At 50.5% G+C, this 24,234-nt stretch overlaps 1 protein-coding gene across 2 annotated transcripts in view; it reads right to left on the reverse strand.

Annotated features, from left to right (window-relative positions):
- Positions 1 to 5,772: 5,772 nt before the first annotated feature.
- The window catches only part of Chrdl2 (chordin like 2), a 31,199-nt gene continuing 12,737 nt past the window's right edge, over positions 5,773 to 24,234 (reverse strand). The window contains exons 3-12 of one of the 2 annotated variants that reach the window (XM_046442170.2): positions 22,370 to 22,463; positions 19,542 to 19,684; positions 17,175 to 17,268; positions 14,773 to 14,828; positions 12,652 to 12,820; positions 11,583 to 11,777; positions 11,084 to 11,257; positions 10,247 to 10,301; positions 6,589 to 6,681; positions 5,773 to 5,935 (exon numbers count right to left, since the gene is read on the reverse strand). In XM_046442170.2, coding sequence (XP_046298126.1) covers positions 5,845 to 5,935; positions 6,589 to 6,681; positions 10,247 to 10,301; positions 11,084 to 11,257; positions 11,583 to 11,777; positions 12,652 to 12,820; positions 14,773 to 14,828; positions 17,175 to 17,268; positions 19,542 to 19,684; positions 22,370 to 22,463 — 1,164 coding nt within the window. In that variant the 3' untranslated portion in view covers positions 5,773 to 5,844. The remainder of the gene's footprint in view (positions 5,936 to 6,588; positions 6,682 to 10,246; positions 10,302 to 11,083; positions 11,258 to 11,582; positions 11,778 to 12,651; positions 12,821 to 14,772; positions 14,829 to 17,174; positions 17,269 to 19,541; positions 19,685 to 22,369; positions 22,464 to 24,234) is intronic. The other variant, XM_046442171.2, reaches the window with a different exon arrangement.

Genomic DNA, 24,234 nt, shown 5'->3' on the forward strand with positions numbered 1-24,234 from the left:
CTGAAAACTCCCTATTCTGCTACTATATTCTGGCAAAGAATTCAGAGAAGTCAGAAAACTTCGTATTTGAACATGGACATCAAGGTCATTAAGTAATAAGTTATATTTGTCAAAGTGGAAAGATAGTGCTGGGGTTTGTGGCTCTTATTATTCCAGTTTATCCTCAAGATGTCCTCTGGGAAGCCAGCCCTGGTCTTCCCTGCTGCCTGGCGCTATAGGCCCTTCTGCAGTGGAACTTATTCTTTTTGACTTCAATGATTGACTTTTGAGCCTTTCTGCTACTGGTCAGTGGGCTTCTTAAACAAGAGAGCAAGTGGTACAAACTGGAATAATAAGAGCAGAAAATAGGAAAAGGCTTTCCAGAAAGAGAGAATAGCCTGTACAAGGCACAGAAGAAAAGACACACAGGGCTGGGGTTGTGGCTCAGAGGAAAAGCGTTCACCCAGTATGTGTGAGGCACTGGGTTTGATCCTCAGCACCACATAAAAATAAAATAAAGATATTGTGCCACCTACAACTAAAAAATAAATGTTAAAAAAATAAAAGAAAACACACAGGTCCAATACATGGTGCAAAGTTATAGTGGTAGCAGTCTGAGAACAAGGATCTCTTTGGTGACCATGTATTTGCTATACCCACCTTATTTGGGGCACTGCTCTTCCCCACTCCAGTCATATGATAGCACCTAGGATTATTGATATGTCACCCAAGGAGGACTGATCAGAGTCTCCCACAAGAACATTTCTTGGAGAGGAGGACCCTTCATATCCGGTCTGCTTGTGAGCTGTGAGGGTGCTCAGTAGTGCATGGTGTGTTGTCTACTTCTAAGAAGAGTTGGTTGGAAAGAAAGTGCTGACATTCAGGGGCAACAGAATTGAGAATGGAGAGAGAACGTTTCTGATGGTGTCAGAGTCTGATTCCTGTCTTCCCGGAGCCCAGATCCATCCCAAACTTGATCAGGTGGTGCAGCACACTGGACACTGGGGTGCCATTGGGAGACAAAACAGGGGATTCGGTTGAATCCGCAACAGGTGACAGACCAGGAAGGGTCAGGAGAGGGAGCTTGGCATTAACCTGGGGGCAGTGGAAAGTCATGCACAGAGGGCCTTGATGAGGGAGAGACATGGTCAGATCTATGTTTTTGAAAGGTCATTCTAGAGAATAGTCTTGTGGCAGAGGAGCTGGTGAGAAGGCTGATCTACTCATTGTTGGGACAGATGTCATGTGCAGGGGAGGCCCAAACTTCAGAAGCAGACCCTCAGATTCCAGTTGTAGCTACACATTCAGTTGCTGTTTGAACTTTCATTTATGCCAGAGGGAGATAAAAGTGAGACCAGGGAGAGAAATTAGACTTCATGTGGCCATTAAACCAGTCTGGAGCTGTGATCCAAAGATCCAGGTTCTCATTCTAGAGGGTCTGAGAAAACATATACATAGAAAGACCTGAACATAGAAACTCTTACCACCCATGCCCCTTCCAATCTCAGCCAACCTCCTACAGCAATTCCTGCCCATCTTCCATGAACTGACTGTGAAGGAGAAGGCAGGCAGAGGAGACTTCCAAGGATCAGGGTAAAGGAAGAAGGATTGCTGAGCCAGCCCTAGAAAGAGATGCCATTGTCCCTGGTGGGGCCCCAGGCCTTCCCTCACCCCCAGGCCAGCTCCAAACCACAGGCCACGTCCTGTTTCTCAGAAATACTGCCATTTCCCAGAGCCCAGTGTTCTTGGGGGGGATGGGAGGACATGGCTTCACAGCTGCTGCAGGAAGAGGAGGAGGAAGCCTCCCCAGGAAACCTGGAGGCCAGGTCTGGCACTGTAATAGGATGATACAGTTTGGGGGTCAGGAGGGTCAAGTGGGAGAGAGGTTCTGAGCCCAGGTCTGCTGCACCTGACTCAGCCCAGGATCTGGCCCCCTCCAGTGCTCTGGGATTTTTAAGGATACTGTATCATAGTCCTCAGTTGGAACCAAACTCCTCCATTTGCTATTATGTGGTCGCTTTCCCTGAGCCTTAATGTCCTCATCTCTATGATATTGTTAACAAGCCCCACCTCACTGGGTTGTCCTTGGGATCAGAAAAGACAATGAATATGAAACTGCTTTGTTTATTAATGGCCATTCATGTGGGAAGGGATGTCACTGGTCACCAGGAAGGACAGTGGATCTACAGGACTCCCTGCTGGACCCTTGGGAAGCCCCAGGAGGGGAAGAGCTGGGCAGCCCTGGAGACTACCTCTCCTGTCTCCCCCATCTCTGTCATGGGAGACAAGTCAGGGTTACACAGCAATTCTGCAGCCAAGAAAAATGGGTTTTAGTTTGTCCTTGAACCTCATCTTCCTCCCTCCTACTTCTGTTTTTTTTTTTTCTTTTTCTTCTCATCACTGAGACTTGCTTGAATCTCCCATAGAAAACCCTTCTTCCATCTCATGTGCACAGCCAACCACTCTTTTGCCTCTCTCCTTTATAGCCAAATTTCTTTTATTATTTATTTATTTACTTGCTTGCTTGCTTGCTTACTTGCTTAGTTTTTGGTACTGGGGATTGAACCCAGGAGAGCTTTACCACTAAGTTACATCCCTAGCCCTTTTTATTTTGAGACAGAGGCTTTGTAAGTTGCTGAGGGTCTCCCTAAATTCTGATCCTGGCCTCGAACTTACAATTCTGATCCTGCTTCAGCCTCCCAAGTTGCTGGGATTATAAGCATGCACTACCAGCCTGGCCCTTCTTTAATACCAGATTCCTTAAAAGACTTTTCAATTTCCTCACTCCCCAGATACCACCTCAACCCCACCTCCCAAACCCCAGCATCTCCCTGTCAACGATCCTGACATTGCTGATTGCCATGGTCACCAGAGCCCTCTTGTCCTCACAGAGGGCTCTTTAAGACCTCATCTAGCAGACTTCTCAACCTCCATTCCTCCTGCTTTCCCTCTAATCTTTGCAGTTGTTCCCTTGTTGATGGCTCTGTCCTTGTCCCCCTTCTCGTTTCATTCTTTAGTCTCTCCGCTGGCTTTAGTTACCACCACAGGCCAACAGTGCCCACCCCCATCTCTGGCCCAGCCTTCTCTCCTGATCCCTAATATGCCCAAAGAGCTATGGCTGTCTCCGGAGACTCCAGGTGTGCCCAGCTGAAATTTCTGGGTCCTTTTCCCTGTTGTCACCAGGTGAGACTCCAGGAACACATGGACTCCTCCCTCTCCTTCACTCCTACATCCAGTCAGTTGCTTGTCCTCTCTGCCTCTCCATGACCTCCCTCCTACCAGGCCATTGTCATCATCCCTCACTTGGATTCCTACAACTACCTCCTACCTGGTCTCAGCCTCTTTCTCCCAACCTCTAAGCCCCTTCCGGTTTTCTAAACCACACATCCAACCACAGTGCTACCCAGGCTCCCCAGTGCCCTAGAATGAAGTCAGAGACTCAGCCAGACAGGCAACCTCACTTCCCTTTGCCCATTGCCTCAAACTATTATCTCACAACAGTGAGCTATTTGTGATTCTCCCTATTTTTCATCTTCCATGGAGTTTTCTCTATGTAGGCTATCACCAGCCCTCCTCTCTCTTCATCTTCCTCTTTTTCCTTTTTGTTTTTTGGGGACTAGGGATTGAACCAAGGGGTGCTTTACCACTGAGCCACATCCCCAGACCTTTTTATTTTTTATTTGAGACAGGATCTCAATAAGTTGCTTAGGGTTTCACTGAGGCTGGCCTTGCTCAATTGCTGAGGTTTATCTTGAACTTGGGATCTTCCTGCCTCAGCCTCCCAAGTCACTAGGATTACAGGTGTGCACACCCTCGCCTGGCACCCCCACCCCTTTCCCACCTCCTCATCCTTCAGCGCCATCTTGTTCTTCCCCAGTTTTGGCAGGGCACTGTACTCCCCACAGTCCCTGCCAACACCACCCTCAGCACTCAGGTGTCACAACACTTTCATCTCCCCCTTCTCCTCAGGACTTGGGGCTTCCTCAGGATGGGAAGGGCAATTTTGATCCTTGCTCTGTGTCAAAGGTTTAGCACAGGGCCTAGGCAGAGTGGCTCAGAAAATGTTTTATGAACAATGATGGAAGGAAAAGACAACTAGAATGGTGTGAGCTTCTTGGATTAACACCACTGTGTTCGCACACTGAGAAAGGCCCAGACTGATTTAAGGAGGGGTTGATGTGCCCCTACCGTGGTGGAACATGGGATTCACAGCATAGGCTTCAGATAAGTGAAAAGCCCATTAAAGCAACCAGGATGGCAGATTGGCTTGCAACAGCAGGATAACTATACAGGGGAAGCTATTCCTGTCCAGGGACCCTGAGGTTAGCACCTCCAAGACCACTCTCTAGCAGAGGGGAGGGGCGTGGCACCAGGGCAGGGTTGGGGAAGGTGTCAGGGAAAGCTTCACTAGAAGAACACATCCGAGCTAGCTTGAAAGAGGACCAAAGGTCACCATGTGAATGGCTGGGCCTTGCAGTTCTTGTGCTACTTTAAATATGGGATGCTCAGAGCCCATTCTGAGTTCCAGGTTAAGCCTGTGTGGGAACAAGGCAGGCTGAAGTAAAGAGTCTTCTTCAGGAGGGACAGGCAAAGGCTACGGGGGAAGGAGATGAATGTCTTTTGACTCAGGGGATGAGGGTAAGGCTCTGGCCATGTTACTCAATTCCCAGTATCTCAAACCAGGGGCCCCAGATCTGGCAAAGGGAGCTTGAGGAAGTTGGACACCCATTCCTGATCAGTGGGGGTGACATTGGTGGGATACTTAGCTGTCTTTCTGGACCTCAGGAACCCTAGATTGGAGGCCAAGACTACGAGAACAGTTGTCAGGCCCTCTAAGTGGCTGCATAAGTATCCTCTCCACCTTTTCTCCAGGGCTTTCAACCAGTCCTGGGCAAGGTGTCCATAGGGAGCTGTGGCTGCAGGAAGTTGAGACCAACTGTACCAGAGCCTCTGGTCCTGCTTCAACACTCCAAATGCTGTGAGGCGTTGGGGAAGAGAACACCTTTCGGAGCCTCCCATTCCTCCTCTCTACAAAGGGCATAAATCCTATACTTACTAACCTTAAGGAAATCATGGGTCTTAAAACGTTTTTGATATTGCAAGGACAATGCATGTGGACAGGATCAATTATTGATCTGTCTTTCGTTATATGTGTTAGTCCTTCTTCTCATGATGCCAAGTTGGCCATCTGACTGCAAAGCCTTGGAACGCCTCAGAGGTGAAAATATTTGGGCTTCTAACATTAATCCCAGCATGGAACTGGGGAAGGAGTGCCAGCCTGAGCACAGCCCTGGCTTCCAGTTCTACCTTTGCTAATAACCAGCTCTGTGCCTTCTGGCAAATGCTGCTTATGCTCCTTAAACTCAGTTTTGTCTCTATCAAGGGACTGAAAATGGTGAGGGCCCCTGACTCCTGGGGAAGGGCTTTGGGGCTCCATTCACTACACTGCTGGCTAACTGAGTCAGTGCCCCTTCTTGGGCTCAGTGCCACTTAGGTGAGGCCAGGAGGGTTGGGGTGGGGGGAAGAAACTGCTCGTAAAAGCAGGAGCTGCTTTAGTGGGGGGCTTGGGGATAGAGGAAGTGCTGGGCAAAGGACAAGGGTACTGTAGCACACAAGGGCCTGGGCTACGAGGCTGAAGGAACTCTCCCTGGCTCCAGTGGCAACCCACCATGAGGATGAGGGCTCCTTTCTACCCCTTCTGGATTTCACCCCTGTAAAATACGGATAACTGGGCCAACCTGCGGAGTCCCTGGAAGAGCACACATGGGACTGGATTAAATGCAGCACACAGGGTTTAGGGGTAATGCAAGTTCTTATTTATTAATATATGATAACAAAAATGATAAAGCTCACATCTGCAATTGCTTAGATCTTTGTTATAAGGTCTTGGTCACTTTGTCTGGACTGGCTGTGACCTTCAGTTCTGGTGTCTGGGCTAGGAAGACGTTCCAGTGACCTGTATAGAGGGAGGCAGAAGAGAGAAAAGAGTATGTGTGTGAGCACGCGTACAACAGAGGCGGTGACTGGGGATGGGGAAAGCTGAGGGTAGGAGGAGTTGCATAGCCAGGGGCTGGAGGAAAGAGGTGTCATCCTCATCATAACAGTTCTGGTCCATGACCCAGTCTTCAGACAACCTGTGTTTTGGGACTGGGATGGTTCCTGACTCCTGTTGGTAATACTCACATCTGTGCCCTGCCCTCCCCTACCCCTACCTGGGCCCATTTTCCTAAAAGTAATGCAGAACAAATTAAGGGTACTAAGGACAGTGAGTAGGAGGGTTTCAATGGGAAATGTTCCAGTAGAGAGGGAGTGGGCAGCACCAGGGTTTGGAGGCTTAAACCTCCCTCCTACAGCTCTGTCCTCTCACCCCCACCCCCAACACCAAGACCAAAGCCAGCCAGCTCTGCTTCACCTTCCCTCTCTGGCTTCCGAGTTGAGAAATCTGGCCCAGCCGCCCACTGGATTCCTGTGCTGGGAACTGACGTCTGTGGCTGACACCCCCCCTTGACAGCCCCTCCTCCTGGCACCAGCAGCCTGGGAACTCCCCAAGAGGTCCTGCCTCCATCCCTGCTCTCCTCTGAGGCCCCATTTCTCAGTCCAAGGTCCCACCTTCCTGGGTGCTGGTGAGCAGCCGGAAGTTCTGTGCCTCTTTCTGGAAGTCTTGCTTCCTGACTTTCTTGATCTGAATCAAGTGGAAGATTCCTGAGGGCAGAGACAAGGGCATGAGCAGGAAAAGCAGGACCTTACCGTCAGTGACTTAGACTTAAAACCAACCCAGCCACCTCCCTCCCCTTCCCCCATTCTGATCAGTCACCAAATCCTGTGGAATAAATCTGAATATTTCCATCTGCTCTCCTGTCTCACTGCCATTGTCCTCAGTCAGGCCCCCACTGCCCTGCCCCACCCACTATTATAGAGCCTAACTCTTCCTACTGCCCATCTAACGGTAATCCTAGTGGTGGCCATTTAACATGTGTATGGAACCCTGCCATTCCCCTTCTATGACATTCACACGCCACTTCCAAGACAAGGTCCATACTCCATAATCTCTTTTCTCTGCTGACCCTGCTCCTGTCACTAGCACCATCTGCTCACACAGCTACCTGGCCACAGGTCCAGAACAGAGAGAGAGAGAAGGAGGGAGTGGAAGTGGGTGGCTGGCCCATATAGACTGGTCAAGCATTCTTCTGGGCAGAGAACATATGGTAAAGACCAATAGCTGTGCTTACTCGGTCACTAAAGAACTCAGAATGGTAGTACCTTGCATGTGGTCCAGCTCTAAGCAAACACCTGAAGTTCCTGAGGGACCAACCCCTTTGCTGCAACACCTTCTCTGCTCCTTCTACTTCTCCCATTGCCAGGTGAACTGACTATTCACCAAGCTTGGCTGGTACATCTTCCCTAATCCACCCCTGAGACAGTGAGAACTTCCTCCTTGGAACAACCATAGCATTTGGCTTTTGCCATTGTACCCATTTCTAAGGTGCTACTATTATGTATATTCCAGTGTCCCTACCAGACTTCCAACTTCTAGAGGGCCTTCCTCTTTGGATCCAGAGGTTGGCCCATATCAGGTATGTAGAATGAATGAATCCCTGGATGTATGTATGAATGTATGGATGGATGGATAGGAGAATAGGTGGATGGATGGATGGATGGGAGGGTGGGTGGAAGAATGGATGGGAGGATAGGAGGATGGATGGATGAATGGATGGATGGATGGATGGATGAGAGAATGGATGGATGGAGAAATGGATGGGATGATGGGAGGATGGATGAATGGATGGATGGATGGGAGGATAGATGGATGGACAAATGGGTGAGAGGATGAACAAATACATATGTGCCCAGGCTAGGTGATGCTCTGAGGAGGAATGAAGTATAGCTAGATCCCCTGAGGTTTGTAGCTCATGGGGAGCTGGCCCCTGGCAACACACATGAGACTAGGCCCTGAGCACAGTGACATCGTACCAGCTGTTACCCACCAAGGCCTCTGGCCAAAAAGAACAGATGTAACCAGCAAGACCTCTGTTAAGCCAGCACTGCCTTCAAGAAAACCAAGAACTAAACAGGTTTATGGGAATCGGAGTGGGACCCCATCAAGGGGAACATAAAATACTGATCTTGGAACTGAGTTTTAGGAACCAGGAAACTGTCCCCAGGGTTATTTCCACTGACACTTAGCACTGTCTTTGGTACCCCCAGCCCAGAGGCCAAGGACCAGGATATAACTCCAAAAGTGCAGGGCTACATCACAGTTACAAGCATGAGATGAGGAAGGAACAAGTCCTTATACACAGGCCTGTCCCTGGAGAGGGAGTGACAGGAATGAGGGAGGGGGCCCGCACTATAGTCTCTAAAGCATAATGGGAGGACTGGGCTCTTGACCTGGAATCAAGAGCTGGCCTGAGGGCCATGGTAATGTCTCTTGTCCTTTGAAGGACTGTGAAGATTTGAGGGTAACTGGGCCCTGTGGTCCCCAAGGGCAGAACTGGCTTTGGTAGATGAGTTCCAGGAAAGAGGACAGTTTCCATTTATTGTGAAGATGAACTATGCCTGGGCTGAGCCATTCACAGTATTGGAACTGAGTCACTTGGGGGCATGTACACACTGGACCAGAGACCGTCAGGAGGCTGCAGGGACATTTCTTTCCCAGACGGGCTTAGGATTGAGACCTCTGAGGTCTTCCCTACCCCAAAGCTCCGGAATATCCAAGGTCCTTTCCCTTAGGCCAGCTCTCTCTTAGGTTCCGGTGCCTGGAGCTGGCCCTCTGTGGGGAGGCCTCACTAGCACAAGTCCCAGCACCCACCTGCCTGCTGTTTTCACTCCTCTGTGAGGACAGTGAGTGGTGTCCCCTGACAATCAGCCCTAGGAATGCTCATTTTGACTCTCCTGGTCTGAGTGGGACAGGGAAGGATTGAGGAAGCTGATCTAACATTTACGCAGTTCAGGGGTCAGGCCATGGGGAACATGGTAGTGACAGGAGGGTGGCCTGGCATTGGGAAGGTGAAGAGTCCTACACAGAGTCTTCTCTGTGGGGCCTGGTGTGATTGGCAGTGAGCTACAGCCCTGCTGTGCCATCCTGGCACAGCTTAGCCTTCCTCAAGTGGCTCCCTAAAAACATAAAGTACCTCTATGGAGGTGGCACTGGGGACATCAGACCTGGGTTTGAATCCTTGGTTTACTGTTTAAACTGTGTGACTTTGAGCAAGTTGTTTGATTTCTCAGGCTCAGTTTTCTTATCTACAAAATGGGCATTCATACATACCCCTTAGGTTTCTCACGAGGATTAGATGAGGCGCATGCTACATAGTGCCTGCTACATGCAGGTCACAGAGTACAGGGAATGTGATCGTAGGCTCCGGAGCCAAAGTTTGAGGCTGTCGCTACCATTCTGCCAGCAAAGCACCCCTTTGAAGTCCCTCTCAGCCCCCTACATTGTGGAGGCCCATCTCTGGCAGCCTTTCCTGGCCAGCTCAGCCCCCGACAGCTCTCACTGCACTTGGGTCACTAAGCCATGCATTCCTGAGGACAGAACCTGGGGCTTATTACTTTCCATGGCCCCAGCACCTGCTTGGAGAGTGTGGATTCTGGGGAGGCCCAGAGTAAACATGCAGCCAGCACCAGCCCAGGGACTGACAGAATCTTAAGACTCAAAACAATGGAAAGGACAGACCCCCCAGCCTTGCTCACACACTACTCTAAGCAGAGATTGCTCCCTCCCTCCTCTGTAGGAAGGCTCTGGTTATGAGAAAGTTCCTCTCATTGATAGGAACCTGCCTCTCTGCAATTCTTACCAACCCATGGGTGGGAGGAGGAAACTGACATTTGCAGTATGTTTATAGGTTAGGGGTTATCCTTATATCATTTCATTTAATCTTACAAAACCCCTCTTCCCCGATTAACAGAAGAGAAAACTGAGGTCCAGAGAGGTCAAGTGATTGCCCAAGTTCATACAGCTAAGAAAGAGCAGAATCAGGATTTGAAGTGGCAGAGGTGGGATTCGAACCCAGGTCTGCCTTATTCCAAAGCCCATGCTTGTGGTCTGACCCTTGTGATCACTCAGAACATGGCTGTTCCCTCTGCCTGGGGCAGCCCTTCAGAACCATGAAGCCAGCAGTCCTGGCCCCCTGAGTCTTCTCTTCTCCAGGCTGAACAGCTCCACTTTCTTCGTCCATTCTTCCTACGACAGGGGGCAGAGTAGAGCAGGGAAAGAGCCGCATCTGACGTCACAAGACACGGGCTCTAGCTCCCGTCCTCTACTTACTGGCTGTGTGGCCTTGGGCCAGGTACTTCACCTCTCTGAGCCTCAGTTTCCTCATCTGTAAAATGGGGATAATAATATCTAACTCTCAGGATCGTTGAGGATCAAATGAGATAGTGAATGTGGAAGCACTTTATAAAGTGCGACACACATTGGTTGTCATGGTCATTCATCATTCTTAACATCATTCCCTCTTCCGCTTCCACCCCACTCCCCCGGCCAAACCCATCAGTGGAGAAAAGTGACCTTATCAGTAATTCACACTTAAAGAGTTTAGTTTGAATCGTGGTTTAATGTTTCACTCTACCCAAAAACCAAACTCTCAGCAACCCCCTTATCAGTGAAAACTCCTCCTGATCTTCACTTGGTAATAGGAGCAGCCTATTAAATAGGGCAATTTTCTCACAGAATTCTGACATCAACTTACCTTGAAGTGATAGGATCCACCACTGAGAAAAGGCTGAGTGAAACTAGCCTCAAGGCCTAATGCTTTGGGGATGCTGTCCTGCCTGGAAAGATCTGCCTCAGGGGCCACTGAAATCCTACCATTAAACATCTCTCAGTTCCATCAGGGTAGGCTCCTTGCAAGATGCAATAACCCCTTCCCCCCAGGAGAGGGAGCACTTCAAGGTCTTGGCATCTCAGAGAGGGAATTTATCAGAACTGTCAAGAGAATCACAGACCAAGTTGGTCTCCCAGCTTCTTGGAATCAGGGACTCTTACACCTGAGAGGGCATTCAGAAGCACCTGATCAACAAAACACGCCTAAGGCCCCGGGGGGTCTGGAGGACAGGAAGGGGAAAGGCCAGAGGTATCCCCAGCCCAGAGTGAGCTGCTCACCTTTTACCAGCTTCCAGAGGTAGATCTCCACCTGATCAGAGGCTTCGTGCTCAAGGGCAAAGCGATGCAGGGTGTCTGGGCTTGGGGATACTGACGTGTGGACGAGAACCCGGCTGGGCGCTGTGGGACACCTGGTGGAACTGATCTCACTGTGGCCAGGGTCTGCCTTGTCCTCTGGATGAGATAAGGAACTCGTGAAGTGTTCAATCAGCAATGGCTATTCTTGAAATTTCTAAGGTTCTAAGATTTTATGACTTGATGGAGTCCAGACATTATATGAGTTTACATCTTTGTCAGGCACCTGATTCTATTACTATAACATTTGATCGTTCCATTACGGTCTGACATTTTCCCCTCCTGTGCTCCTACAGTCCGTGCATCTATAAACCCTGCGTCCTGTGGCTCTGAGTGTGTGCACCTCCAGGTCTGAGATATTCCAAATGTCTGTGGCCCTGGGGAGAGTGTCTGTGCCCTCCCTGCTCCCAGCACCTCCTTGTACCTGGGCAAATCTTGCAGCACTTGCCAGCCACTTTCTCAGGGTGATGGCATGGATACTCGGTAGGGCAGGTCACACGCTGACAGTCCTGGTGGCCATCCTGACAAGTACATAGGATGCAGGGCAGGGGGCCAAAGGAGCGGAAGGCGGGGTGCCACACCTCCCCATGGGAATATGTCTTCCCTCCATGCACGCAGGCTAGATGAGGACAGGAAGGGTGAAGGGTCAGTGCCTCAGGCCCAGCCAGATTCTCTGGGCAGCAGCAGATGGGATGGGCCCTGGAGGAGCTCCCTCCCCGCAACAGTGAGACCTGCAAAGCACAGGCCAGGGTGTAACACCTGTCCTCTGACACTCCCCCATCTCGGCACCCAGGGCTGAGATGCCCCAGTAGGGACTAGCTGAAGATGGAGAGCCCTCCCCTAGCTTCGGGAGCAAGGAGAGGGCTGGCCTGGGGGTAGGAGAACTGAGATCAACTTGACACCTGTTGATCGCATGAGCTCTGGCAAGTCCCTTTCCCCTTCCCCACCTCAGTGTCCTATCTGTGCAATGGCTGGGATTTGGTAGCCACATGGCTCTCCATCACCACCAGTGGGGGACCCCTGCAGTGAGGCCCTGACCCTTATGCAGCCCTGGCTTCCCCGACTCCATCCCCACGGTCTCTCTGCAGCCCAGCTCCCTTCTTCCTTTGTCAAAAATTTCCTCAGCACTGCTTGATATTAATTTATTCATCTTTCTCCCCAGCTAGCCCATGAACCACTTGAGGGCAGAGACCATTCTTCACCTCTCTGTTCTGTCTCTTCCATTTACCAGAAAAGACACGACAGAGGCTCAAAAAATATTGCTGTAATGTTCTAGGACTGGTTCTATCTCTGACTCAATGCTGTGCCCTTCAAGGTCCTGTCAAATGGGGGTTAGACCCCTTGACCTCCAAGGGCATTTCAGTTTTGATATTCTATGAGATTACAAGCTCATGGCCAAGTTGAGTTGGGGGAACCAGAAGAAGGGGTAAAGGAGGTAGACACAGTTGGGTCCCCTGCACCCATCAACAGATTGGAGGAGGGTCCAGCCCCACCTTTCTTATGTTTCTCCTTCAGGACAATCTTGACAGTTGTGCTGCCTGCCCCCTTTGGTCGGAAGTGACGAGGGATGAAGCCCCGAGGGGAGCTGGGGCCAGTGGGGGCTGGGGTGCCAGGGTCTTTCTTTCTCCCGCCATCGCCTGAACATGGATCCTGGGAACGTCTCTGCAAATGGCAAGAAGAACACGGCTCACTCACTGAGTGCCACGGTCCACTGCTGGGGGAGGAGCCATGGGCAAGGCTGCAGCAAGAGGCCTGAGGGTGAACACCACAGATTTCCCGGTAAAGAGAGGGCATAGGCTCCAGATAGAAAGATCTGGATGGAGTCTAGGATGTTCTCAGTGGATCTTTGAAAACTCTCAGAGCATAGTGATTTTAAAATCCAGTCTCCATCAAACCTTTCCAGGCCTCGTCAGAGCCAGGACCTTGGGGCTGGAGTGAGTAGAAGCTGCTGAGGTTTTGATCTGGGAGACATAACTGATGAAAGATGTGGAGAACTTAAGTGAGAAACAGAAAGTGAAGACAGTGTGCACGCCTAGCAACTCAGGATGCTGAGGCAGGAGGATTGCAAGTTTAAGGCCAGCCTCAGCAACTTAGAAATGCAGCATCTTAGCAAGATTCTGTGTCAATTTTTTATTTAAAAATAAATAAAGTTAAAAGGGCTGGTGATGTAGCTCAGTGGTAAAATGCTCCTGTTCAATCCCCAGTGCCAAAAAAAAAGAAAGAAAGAAAGAAAAGAAAAAAGAAAGTGATACATAGTAAGAGTACGAACCAGGAATTTTCTTTTGTGTGAGAAGAGTTAGTTGGTATGAAAAAACGATGGGCCTCTGAAGATCCCAGTAGGTCCCCAAATCCTATGGGGCAGAAGACTAAGATCAGGCTGCATGCAGAGACAAAAGTCTTCAAGCTCAAAAGTCTTTTCCTGAGCTCCTGGAATCCAAGAACCCAAGGTGCTGCCCCTTCAGATCAGATCTGGACTAGCAATGATGGCAAAGGGTGGGAAGCGAGGGCAGCTTCCGGGCTTTGCAGTTCAGTTTGGGAACTGGGCAGCTCCAGGCCATGGGAGAGGAGCAAGTGGACAGGGGACAGAGCCTAGTACTGCCCTCTCCACCCAGAGTCACATCCCTTCTTCTAAAGCTCATTCCTGCCCATACAGTCTCTGAGTCACTTCTTTCGTAGGCCAGAGACTGAGCTCACAAGAGGTCCCAGTGTAGAAACTGTCCCAGACCCTAGCACAGGCCCAGGTACACAGAAAACTTCCAGGAAATGCTTTTTGAGTGGAATTGAGGTAAGAAGGACTTAGGGAGTCCACTCCCCATGTGGTGACTTGCCCAATTCATCCAGCAAGTCAGTAAGTTGCTGCCCTGGGCCTGGAACTAAGCTTGGGTGGGCTTGAAGTTACACTGCCTCCTAGGGAGAGGATAGAATGGCTCAGGTCCTGTGGCACAGGCCTCCCCTTGAGAAGGTCCAGCCTGGAAAAAGAGGATGATCTGGCAGAGAAGGAGAGGTCATGAGCACTCCTGAGGATCTCTGAGAAGAGGAACCCAGCCTCCAGTGCCCCAGGATTCAGGAGACCCAGGCTGAAAGAGCAGATGAGATTGTTCCTGCTGTAGACCTAGCACAGAGGATCAATGGGAGACTCGAGTCAGTGTCTGGCCCTTTCTCCCACCTCCTTCCTCTCAGACCAGCAAGAGAGCAGTTCAGCCCAACTTAACTGCAGACTGGACTGGGAAGGGAAAACAGAGAGGTAGATCCCAAAGAACCAGTGTCCCAAGAACTGGGTGGGGGGCCTGACTCAAACCAGAGGTCATTCCCTTAGGAGAACATGTTCCTGGAGGCAGCCCGAGGACAGGCCGGATGGAACAGTGACAAAGAGATCCCCAAGAGGGAAGTAAGGAAGTTTAGGTCCTGCTCCTAGCCTGTGTGGATATCTGTTTTCTCCCAGGCTCCTCCTGGCCCATCAGCCATGATGGGAGTGCAGCGAGAGGAACTAGACTGGGGTAGCGGGGAGGTGGCTAGCATAGCTGACCCAAGGCACTAATGATCCATGAGTCATGCGGATTTAGGCCCAGATACAGCCTCTCTATCCTCCCTACTAGGGTAAGCTACATACTTACCATCCCACTGTGTGTTTGCAAGGGATCCTCTTCAGCTGATGTCTCACCTGCTCCATCTGAAAACTCAAAAGGAAGATAGGTCAGCCTCCAGTTCCTCAGCCCTGCTAGCTCCAGCCCTGAGGCTTCCATCCACAGACTCTGCCCTTTCCAGAGTCTAGTGCATTTCCACAGCCCCAGCCTACCAGCAGGCTCCTCTGCCCAGGGGTAACTCATCCCACTTTCCATTTCAGCCTCCCCTCATCCTGGATTTCTTCCTTGTTTTCCCCACAATGACCTCCTGGTCACCATTAAGACTGAACTGCTTGACCAGGCCAGAGCATCGTGTTCATCTTGGGTTTTTTTTTTTTTTTTTTTTTTTTTGTACTGGGGATTAAACCCAGAGGTGCTTAACCACTGAGCTACATCCCCAACTCTTTTTTTATTTTTTTATTTAGAGACAGGGTCTTGCTGAATTGCTTATGGCCTTCCTAAGTTGCTGAGGCTAGCCTTGAACTTGTGATCTGCCTGCATCAACCTCTCAAATCTCTAAATCAGGCACAGTGGTGCCCACTTATAGTCTTACTAGTTGAGAGAATGAGGCAGGAGGGTTCCTTTGAACTCAGGAGTTCAAGAGTAGCCTAGACAACATAGCAAGATTCTGTCTCAAGAAAATAAAAACAAAACCAAATCACGCAGGGCATGGTGGCACATGCCTGTAATCCCAGTGGCCTGTGAGGCTGAGATGGCAGGATTGCAAGTTCAAAGCCAGCCTCAGCAATTTAGGAAGACCCTAAGCAACTCAGTGAGACCCCGTTTCTAAATAAAATATAGGGCTGGGGATGTGGCTAAGTGGTTGAGTGCCTCTGAGTTCAATCCCCGGTACCAAAAAAAAAAAAAAAAAAAAGACAAATCTCTTCTCTGGGATACTGAGCCATCATGGATGTCCAAGGACCCAGAATCCCACTCCTGTAGCCAGTTTAGCTGCAGTGTCCTGGACAGCCACCCCTCTTACCTACAGCTGCACTGAAGTATGAGGCCTTGGTTTTCACCACACACTCCCAGGTCCCTACCCTCCAGCCCCTCGGCCCCTCCAGTTGAACACTGCAGGACCTTCTAGTTTCCTCTCCCCTAGGGAACCAGCTCACAGCGTCCTGTGGAGACCCACAGCTTCCTATAGCCCTGAGTGCCATCTATCTCCTAGGCCGGCCTCTACCGTCTAGCTCCCACTGAGCTTTCCTGCTTCCCAGAATCAGACATTGGAGTTAATATCTGTAGGAAATCACAGGCCAACTTCTGTGGGCACAATTGATGCCCAGAGAAGGCAAGAAATTTGTGGCATTAGCTTCAAGAACTGGGACTACACTTGAGTCACCTAACTCCTGGTCCAGTGCATCTTCCAAAATGCCACCATCTGAAGCATTCCCCTGTCCTCAGTGCTGCCTCCTCCAGAAAGCTGTCCTTGACTACCAAGCACACAGGGAACAGCCTGGCTACTTCCTTCTGCTCAAGCCCAGCCTGCCCTTCACTAGCCTGTGTGTGGGCCTCTCTTTCATCCAGAGATTCTACAGCCATCTTCTGAACCCTGGTGAGCCAAATCCTATGCCCCACCCTGCCACGAGGAAGACAGGAAGAGACATGGTCCCAGCCTGGGTTAGTCCTTTGTCTTGTGCCATTTCACCCCTTTGAGCCTCTTCTGATCTAGGGACATGTCCACTGGCACACTATAGCAGTGCCGCTTCTGCTCCAGCCAACAGGTCCTTAATCTAGCAGCACCCCTCCTGTGCCTGCATCTCCTGTTCATGGCCCCTGTCCTGACTTCTTACCTCACTCCACTCCTGCCTGCCACTCCCAGTGCTACCCAGCACCCAGTACCCAGCACCCAGCACCGACATGAATGCATGGCAGGGAAGCGTAAAGGAATTCCCCACCCTTGGGGTGAACCTTTGACCATGGGTGAGTAAATTCTTACCTCTTCCTCTGACACCCCCTATCTATCTTTCTTTCCCTTCCTTTCTTTCTTTTTCCCTAGTGCTGGCGATTGAAACCAGGCCTGTGCATAGGTAGCCACTATGCTATGCCCCAGCCCCACCCTGGGCTTTTCTAAGAAGATCACTTAGAGCACAAGATCCCCTGGTTTGCCAAGCAGAGGCCAGACCCCAAAGGCATCCCTGTGTTACTTCTCTCTCCTGCTCTGCCCCACTCTCCCTTTCCCTGCTTCCGGGGTTGTGATGATAATGTAAATGGCACATTGGTCTCTGCAATGAGCTCTATTTTCCAGTAGGGGTCCAGGCGAAGCCACCTTTGCCCTGGAGGAATGGTCACTGTATGCTGGGTGTACCCGGGGTTCCTCCTAGCTCTGACACTTCATGGTTAGTCCACAGAGGAGGGGCCGGGGTGGCTGGCGGATCTAGGCACAGACTCACCTTTGCAGGCCTGGCAGCAGGAGGCAGGCAGCGGGAGGGGTGCGGGGCAGCCGGGTTCAGGGCAGGTGGCGAGGCCACAGTAGATCTGGCCCTCCTGACACACAGAACAAATGGCCGCTGAAAGGTTCTGAAGAGGATTTGCCTAGGAGCTAGGAGAGCCCTGGTCCCTGAGAGCAAATGCGCTATGGAGGTCTCCCCTGAGGTGTGGGGAGGAGAGCACGAGGCTCCTGGGCGAGGTCCAGCCAGCATGGGATGAGGGGTAGGGGGATGTCCCCTGTGCCCTCCCCACTCCCCCATGGCCCCTGAAGGTGATATCATCTTTTTCTAAAGCCTTTTCACACCTAGTCTCCCCTGGGCTCTCACAGCAACCTGTGAAGTGGGGTTCTCCCCACCCGCAGATGAGAGGATCCCTGAGAAGGGCCTGTTTCATGGAGTCAGAGAGACAGTTGGGGCAGAATGGACTGAAGCCCAGCCCTTAGACTTTTCCTACTAAAATCAGGATCTCCTGGCCTGGAACAGGGGCCCCAGCATGGGTAGAGGTCCAGATGAGTGACACCTGGGGCTTATCTTGATCTTACTTAAAAGTCCTTGGCCTCCCACTTTGGTACCAGCCTTGAAAGACAAGACCACAGGGCAAAGGGCCTCTGGGAGGAAGGAGGCCAAATGACATTGGTGAGGGCTTCTGTTTTCTGGGCTTAATTTCCCCCTCTGTAAAATGGGGGCACATCCATCTAGGTTGCGGATCAACCAAGGGAATGGTTACAAAAACCAACTGTGAGGCTAAGTTCCCAGAGAAAGTGACGTGACCTGGAGTGCTCCTCCTGCTCCTCCCAATGAGGCTGAGAAGAAAGAATCTCTATCCCTCAGATGAAGCCAGGAATTGAGCCAGTCTCATAAGCAGGGAGGAGAAGAAAGAAGTGGGGACTCTAGTATCCAGTTAGAATGGACAAAGGTATCACTAGAATGTTCTCACCAGCCTACTACCATCATTTCTGCCTCTTCCCCCACACCTGTACTAATCCAGGCTCTCCCTACACAAGAAGCAATATGACACAGGGAAAAGAATGTGAGCTTTTTGGAGTGACCTAGCCTACATCTGCAATATGGCTCTGCCACTTACTAGCTGTGTGACCTTATGCAAATCACTTGACTGATCTTAGCTGCAGTTTCCTAAAGAATAGGAATAGTGAACTGGGGTTGTAGGTTCAAAGGTAGAGCATTTGCCTAACACATTTGAGGTACTGGGTTCAATCCTCAGTTAAAAAAAGTTATAAAAATATATATTTTAAAAAAGAATAGGAATAGTGATATGCTCCTTCTGTTTCCTATAGGTAGATATATATGGCATTTCTATGAATCTAGTGGTGCAATGTACTACACTACTGAGAGAGGCTCAGGCCACGTGCAAAGTTGTTTCATAGTCACTCCAGGTATTTATAAGTTGTTTGCTCTGCAGCAACAGATTGGATTCAGACTGATGGGGCTTTCACTGAAGAAATGGGGAGGCAGGCCTGAGAGAAATGACCTGCCCAAAGTCACACAAGGAACCAAGGCAGAACTGGAGCTCAAACCTCATTTCCCCTAGGGAGACTTCCCCTAGAGAGGACATCACCAAGTCAGACTCCCTCTTAGAGGAACTATGGCTAGAGAAACTGGATGATCAGCTAGCAAGGAGGTGAGAAGAGCAGAGATTTCTCTAGATGCAAAAGAGAGCCCCTTCTAGAGGGCTCTGAGCAAGAGGGCGAAGACTTTCTAGGCCAAGCCATTCCAGGCCATTCTCTGTTCTCTGGTAATACTGCCAAGTCCATCCTGCCTATCCCTGACCACAGGCAGGGAGAGTTGAAGCAGTTTCAGATTAAATTCCATTTGCTACCATTTGGCCTTCTCTCTGTGCCCTAGGACTGATGAACAATCATTCACTCATTCATTCTGCAATTCTCCTAAGCATCTTCTGCATGCCACGTCCTGGGCTGAGAGCAGCAGAGACACAGAAACAAAATGGGTGTGTTCAGGGCTCAGTGGTATAGTGGTTGCTGAGCGTATGTAAGGCCCTGGGTTCCATCCCCAGCACTGCCCCGCCTCCAAAAAGAGTTATATTCCCTCTTCTCAAGGAGTGCAGTGCCCACTGAGGGAAGCAGAAATGGGCTACTCAGTACCAGTGATCAGTGCTGTAACAGGAAGACTAGGAGGGTGTGGAAACCCAGAAAGGTCACCTGACCCAGATAAGGCAGGATATTTCAGACCCTAGAGGTTCCCTTCCCTCTATGCTCTTCCATTTTAAGACCAGGGAAAAAATGCTTCCCACCCTCATCCATACTGCTGTGCTCTTTCCAGGCCTGGACACCACAGGGACAGTAAAAGTCTTACTGTACAGCTGCAGAGGACACACTGGTTGGGCAGGCGGGTGGGGAACAGCTCCCGGGCAGTGAAGATCTCTCCATGTTGGTACATGGTCCCGTTGTGCTGGCAGGACTTTGGTGGGGCACGGAGCCCAGAGGGGGTATGAGGTTCTGCAGGTGGGGAGGGTCAGGAGGAAGAAGAAAATGAGGTTTTATGTGGACCTATGATTTTTTGCTAGAATTAAACAGTCCACTCTTCTGAAGATTTTGCATATTATCCTTTCTTGGCATTTAAACCAAACCCTGGTGTCTGCCTTCCCAGCCATTCCCCGCGTCAGCCCGCCGAGGGGTCCTGCTGACACCTACAGCTGACCATGTTCCTCCCTCGCCCTCCACCACAGCCTTGCAGCCCCTCAGCATCTGAGCTGGTCCTGACCAGAGCGAGAAGGAAAGCCCAGAAGCCTCAGCCCCACTGAAGTACACAGCGTTCATGTAGCAGCTCCTGGTGCCAAGCTCTGTTCTAGGTGCCAAGGGCCACAGCTGGGAGGAAAAAGTCCCCATCCTCAGAGAGCTATGATCTCAGAGTCAGCTGGAATGATCTCCACTGCCCCTGTAATGGGGTAAACTTCCATCATTCACTGAGGGCCAGGACCCCCGCCCAATCATCACCAATAAGTCAATCCTCCTGCAGGGCAGAGGGCTGTGCCTGAGACAACTCACTCATTCATTCAAGAACCTTCACCAAGCACCTTCCCTGGACCAGGCACCATGCAAGACATTGGGAATGGAGTGAAGACCAAGATTCCTCCAGATCCTACCATCAGAAGTCCCACAATGTAAATACGGGAGAGAAACAAGCCACAGGCAATGGAACTGCAGAATGGTGAGGGCTGGGGCACGTGGAAGGACAGAAATGGCTGCAAAGAGGAGAAAGCTTCCCAAGGAGGCTGATGGCTAAATGGAGTCTTGAAGAACTAGTGATAGTCCAGTGACCTATCCCAGCGACTTGAGAGGATAAGGCAGGGGTATTGCAAGTTCAAGGCCAGCCAGCCTGGGCAACTTAGTGGGCAACTCAAAATAAAAAAAAAATAAAAAGGGCTAGGGATGTGGCTCAATGGTCCAATGCCCCTGGGTTCAAGCCTAGTCCCCCCAAAATAGAAGAACAAATGGAGCTAAGCAGGTGGAGGGGCAGAGGGTGGGGAGAGGCAGTAAAAAACACTGGAGTAGGGAGGGACCTAGGCCAAGGCACAGGAAAGTCCACAGTCAGCCAGGAGAGGTGGGGGCCCTGGAGTCAGTACAGACACAGAAGAGGCATGATGCCCTCAGAGAAGGTGATGCTGAGAGCCTCTGCTCCTTAAGGAACCCAAAGCCAGGGATCTCTGTGACTCATGTTAGGGCCCTCCTGGGCTCCCTTTTAGAAAATGGGCACCTCTCCACACGAACCTCCCTACAGCTCACTGGAGAGCCTGATTCCAGAGCCCAGATTGAGGTCTCCATAGGGAACCCCTTCCTTGTCACCTTCTTGATGTTTCTGAACATTGATTCTCTTCTGAGCATCTCAATGGTCCTTCTAAGTTGGTCTCTCCTAGTCTACTTGGTTGTGCCATTTGTTCTCAAACTATCTCTCTTCTCTCTTGCCTTTACTTCCTAGTATCCTAATCTCAGAGGCTCTTAGTTTTAAAGCCATGGAATCACAGACATTTAGCATTAGGACAAATAGAGTCACCTAATTTCAGCATTGGAGGAATCTTGGAGTACAGACACCAACTCCTTTGCTCCCTCCCAGCCCCAGGAAGGTCATCGTGGGGGCTCCCCTACAGGACTACTGTGGTTTTGGATACAATTTTACTGTGTCCCCCAGAGGTTCATGAGCTGGAAGTTTGGTCCCCAGTGTAGGTCTTGGGAAATGGCCTGACCTTTAAGAGGTGGGGCCTAATGGAATCGGTTAGGTCATGGGGAGCGTTCTTAGAAGAGAAAAATGTAATTCCCACAGGACCTAGTTAGTTCCTATGAGTGAGTTGTTATTAAGCAAGTCTGCCAGGCAGGCATGGTGGTGCACACCTTTAATCTTAGTAACTTGAAAGGCTGAGGCAGGAGGGTCACAAGTTTAAGGCCAGCCTCAACAACTTAGTGAGGCCCTTTGTAACTAAGTGAGACCCTGTCTCAAAATAAAAAATAAAAAGAACTGGGGATGTGACTCAGTGGTAAAGCACCCTGAATTCAATCCCTGGTACCAAACCAATAAATCAACACAGTGAGTCCACCTGTGCTCTTGCCTTCTGCACACAGTCAAGTCAGTTCTCTGTTTCTATGTTATGTTGTGACCCCATTGAGAGGTACCCCACCAGAAGCCAAACTGGGGAGGCTGCCAGATCTTGGACTTTCAACCTTCAAAACTGTGAGCTAAATAATCTTTATAATATAATCTTTATAAGTACCCAACTTCAGGTTCAGAAACAGAACCCATATAAGAGCCTTCCAGCCCACGATCACTTGCCGTCAATTCCCACAATGTGTCCGCTCCCCCCAACCCTGGCCAGCTAGAGAGAGATTGGAGCCCAAGTGTGCCAGTCAACAGGCCAAGCAAGCCCCTATCTCCTCCAGTTATTTTTTTTTTACTTTTTCTACCTCCTCCTGCCAGGCACACTTACTTAAGAATGAGAAGTTCGCTGCTACCCCAGCCCTGCATGGGGATCCATGTTTTCTCCTCTAAGACTCTCTGTTTCTCAGTACCTTAGTGGGCAGAGACTGCCGCTCTTTCCGGGGCTCTGTTCAGCTGGAAACTGCATCAGGGGTAAGGTGAAGGGCAGTAGGCAGTGAGGATGTTGGTGCAAGGGGAAGAGCGAGGCTACTTACCCACACACCTGGGACAGCACTGCTGTGGCTCCGTCACAGGCTGGGGGCAGTGGACAGGTGGGCAGTGGAGGCGGTAACAACTCACCTGGGCAGTCTAAAGGGGACACAGGGGTCAACCCTGGCTCTGAAGAACCATTGCCTCCCTCCTGCACTGGTGGTCCTTTCCCCAAACCTCCACCCCAACTAGGGAACTCTCTGCCTCATTTTAAGCCTGCGATGGGATTAAAACCAATGAACTCCAGTGGGCCCAGTCCCTCCCCACCCCTGCCCACTGTGGGGATCTCACTTGGCCACTCATCCGCATCCCCCTCCCACCCTGGAGGAGGGCAGACCTTCTTGTGGCTTTGCTCAGATGTTGTGTCCCTTCATAGTGTGTGAGAAATACAAGTAATAGCCTTGAGTTATTTTGACATTGATCTGGGTGCTTTGACACTGCTATCTTTAACTGTAGGGCTTTTAACTCTGACCCTGAGCCTTCCTGTCAAGGGAGGAATGTAACACCTGAGGGCAGGTGACCAGGATGGGGACAAGACTAAATACCTAATGTGGAGAAGACTCAGGGTACTAAGATTCCATCCCCTGAATCTCCAGAGGTCCAGGAAATCCTGGACAGAGCCTTTGGAGTTAGCACCAGAGAAGGAGGGACCCAAAGTTCTTTTACTTTTTCAGGTATAGCACATGAGAGAGAATCAGGCAGTGAAACACAAACATACGCACACACAGAGAGACCAGCAGAAACTGCAAGAAAGGCCACCACCCCTTTTGGAGATTTTTCCAGTTCACCAGGCAGCCTCCCAGCCCCTCCTCAGCCGTCCCACCTCTCACTCTCCCCTCATTACAGGTTCACTGCACTGTGTGGCCACAAGCCATCAATATCTGTCTCACCTATTCAACAATGAACCCAAAGGAGTGATCAGCACAGGGCCTTGCTCTGAGTGCCTACTCAAGTCCCAGTGAACAAATGAGTGAGTAATAGATGAGAACAAGGAGATGAGGCACAGATGATCTCTCTCAGATGAATAGTAGGCTTTGTTCAAAACTGTGAAGTTGGTAACTTGTTTCTAGGTCCCATATCCTGGTCCTTCCTACTGCCATTTTCTCAGCAGAGGTCCCTGACAGTATTTTCCCCAGAGGCTGCCTCTTGCCCCATGGAAGACCTGAGACAGGTCTTAGCCCCTCTGAGTCACTGCTGCTCAAGATGGCCGGAGATAATTACCAGGACTAATCTCCATGTTGAGGAGCATCCCTGAGTCCACAGGGACTGCTGAGCTCTAATAGGGGTCTTCCAGAAGCCCAGCACACATGAGTGCTTAATCAACATCAGGAGGGTAAACTAATCCCCTCAGATGACAAACTAGGTGGAGTGTGAAGGACTGTGTGGCCTAAGGAGTTAGAGTGTCTCTGCTGACTGTGGCCTTGGAGGAGCCATGGGTTGGAGGTGACCAGCAGCAGGCAGCAGGAAATGAGGTGGAGACAGGCTGGGATGAATGGGCAAAGCCTTTTGAGACCAAAAGGAACCTCTCGGATAAGTCACAGCCACTATGTATTGAGTGGCTACTAGACAGGGACTTTGCATTATACATACATATACATATACATACATAGATTATTTCATTTCCTCTCCCGAACAACAAACAGAGAGGTAAGTACTACTATTCCCACTTTTGAAATGAGAAGAGTATCCCAGAGGTGAAGTACCTGAGATCACAGAGCAGGTAAATACCATCACCAGGGACCCTGCACTGTCCAGGAGCTTGAGCTGCCTAGGGTGGATGGGGCCTGGACTTCCTCACTCAATGTGTGCTACATGTCTAGGGGAGCCAGGCCCTCTTCTGAGCACTAGGAACACAGCAGAGTAAGATGAC

Source organism: Marmota monax, unplaced genomic scaffold (assembly GCF_021218885.2).
Source record: "Marmota monax isolate L192 unplaced genomic scaffold, Marmota_monax_Labrador192_F-V1.1 WCK01_AAM20220418_F8-fsc00068, whole genome shotgun sequence".
NCBI classification, from domain to species: Eukaryota; Metazoa; Chordata; class Mammalia; order Rodentia; family Sciuridae; genus Marmota; species Marmota monax.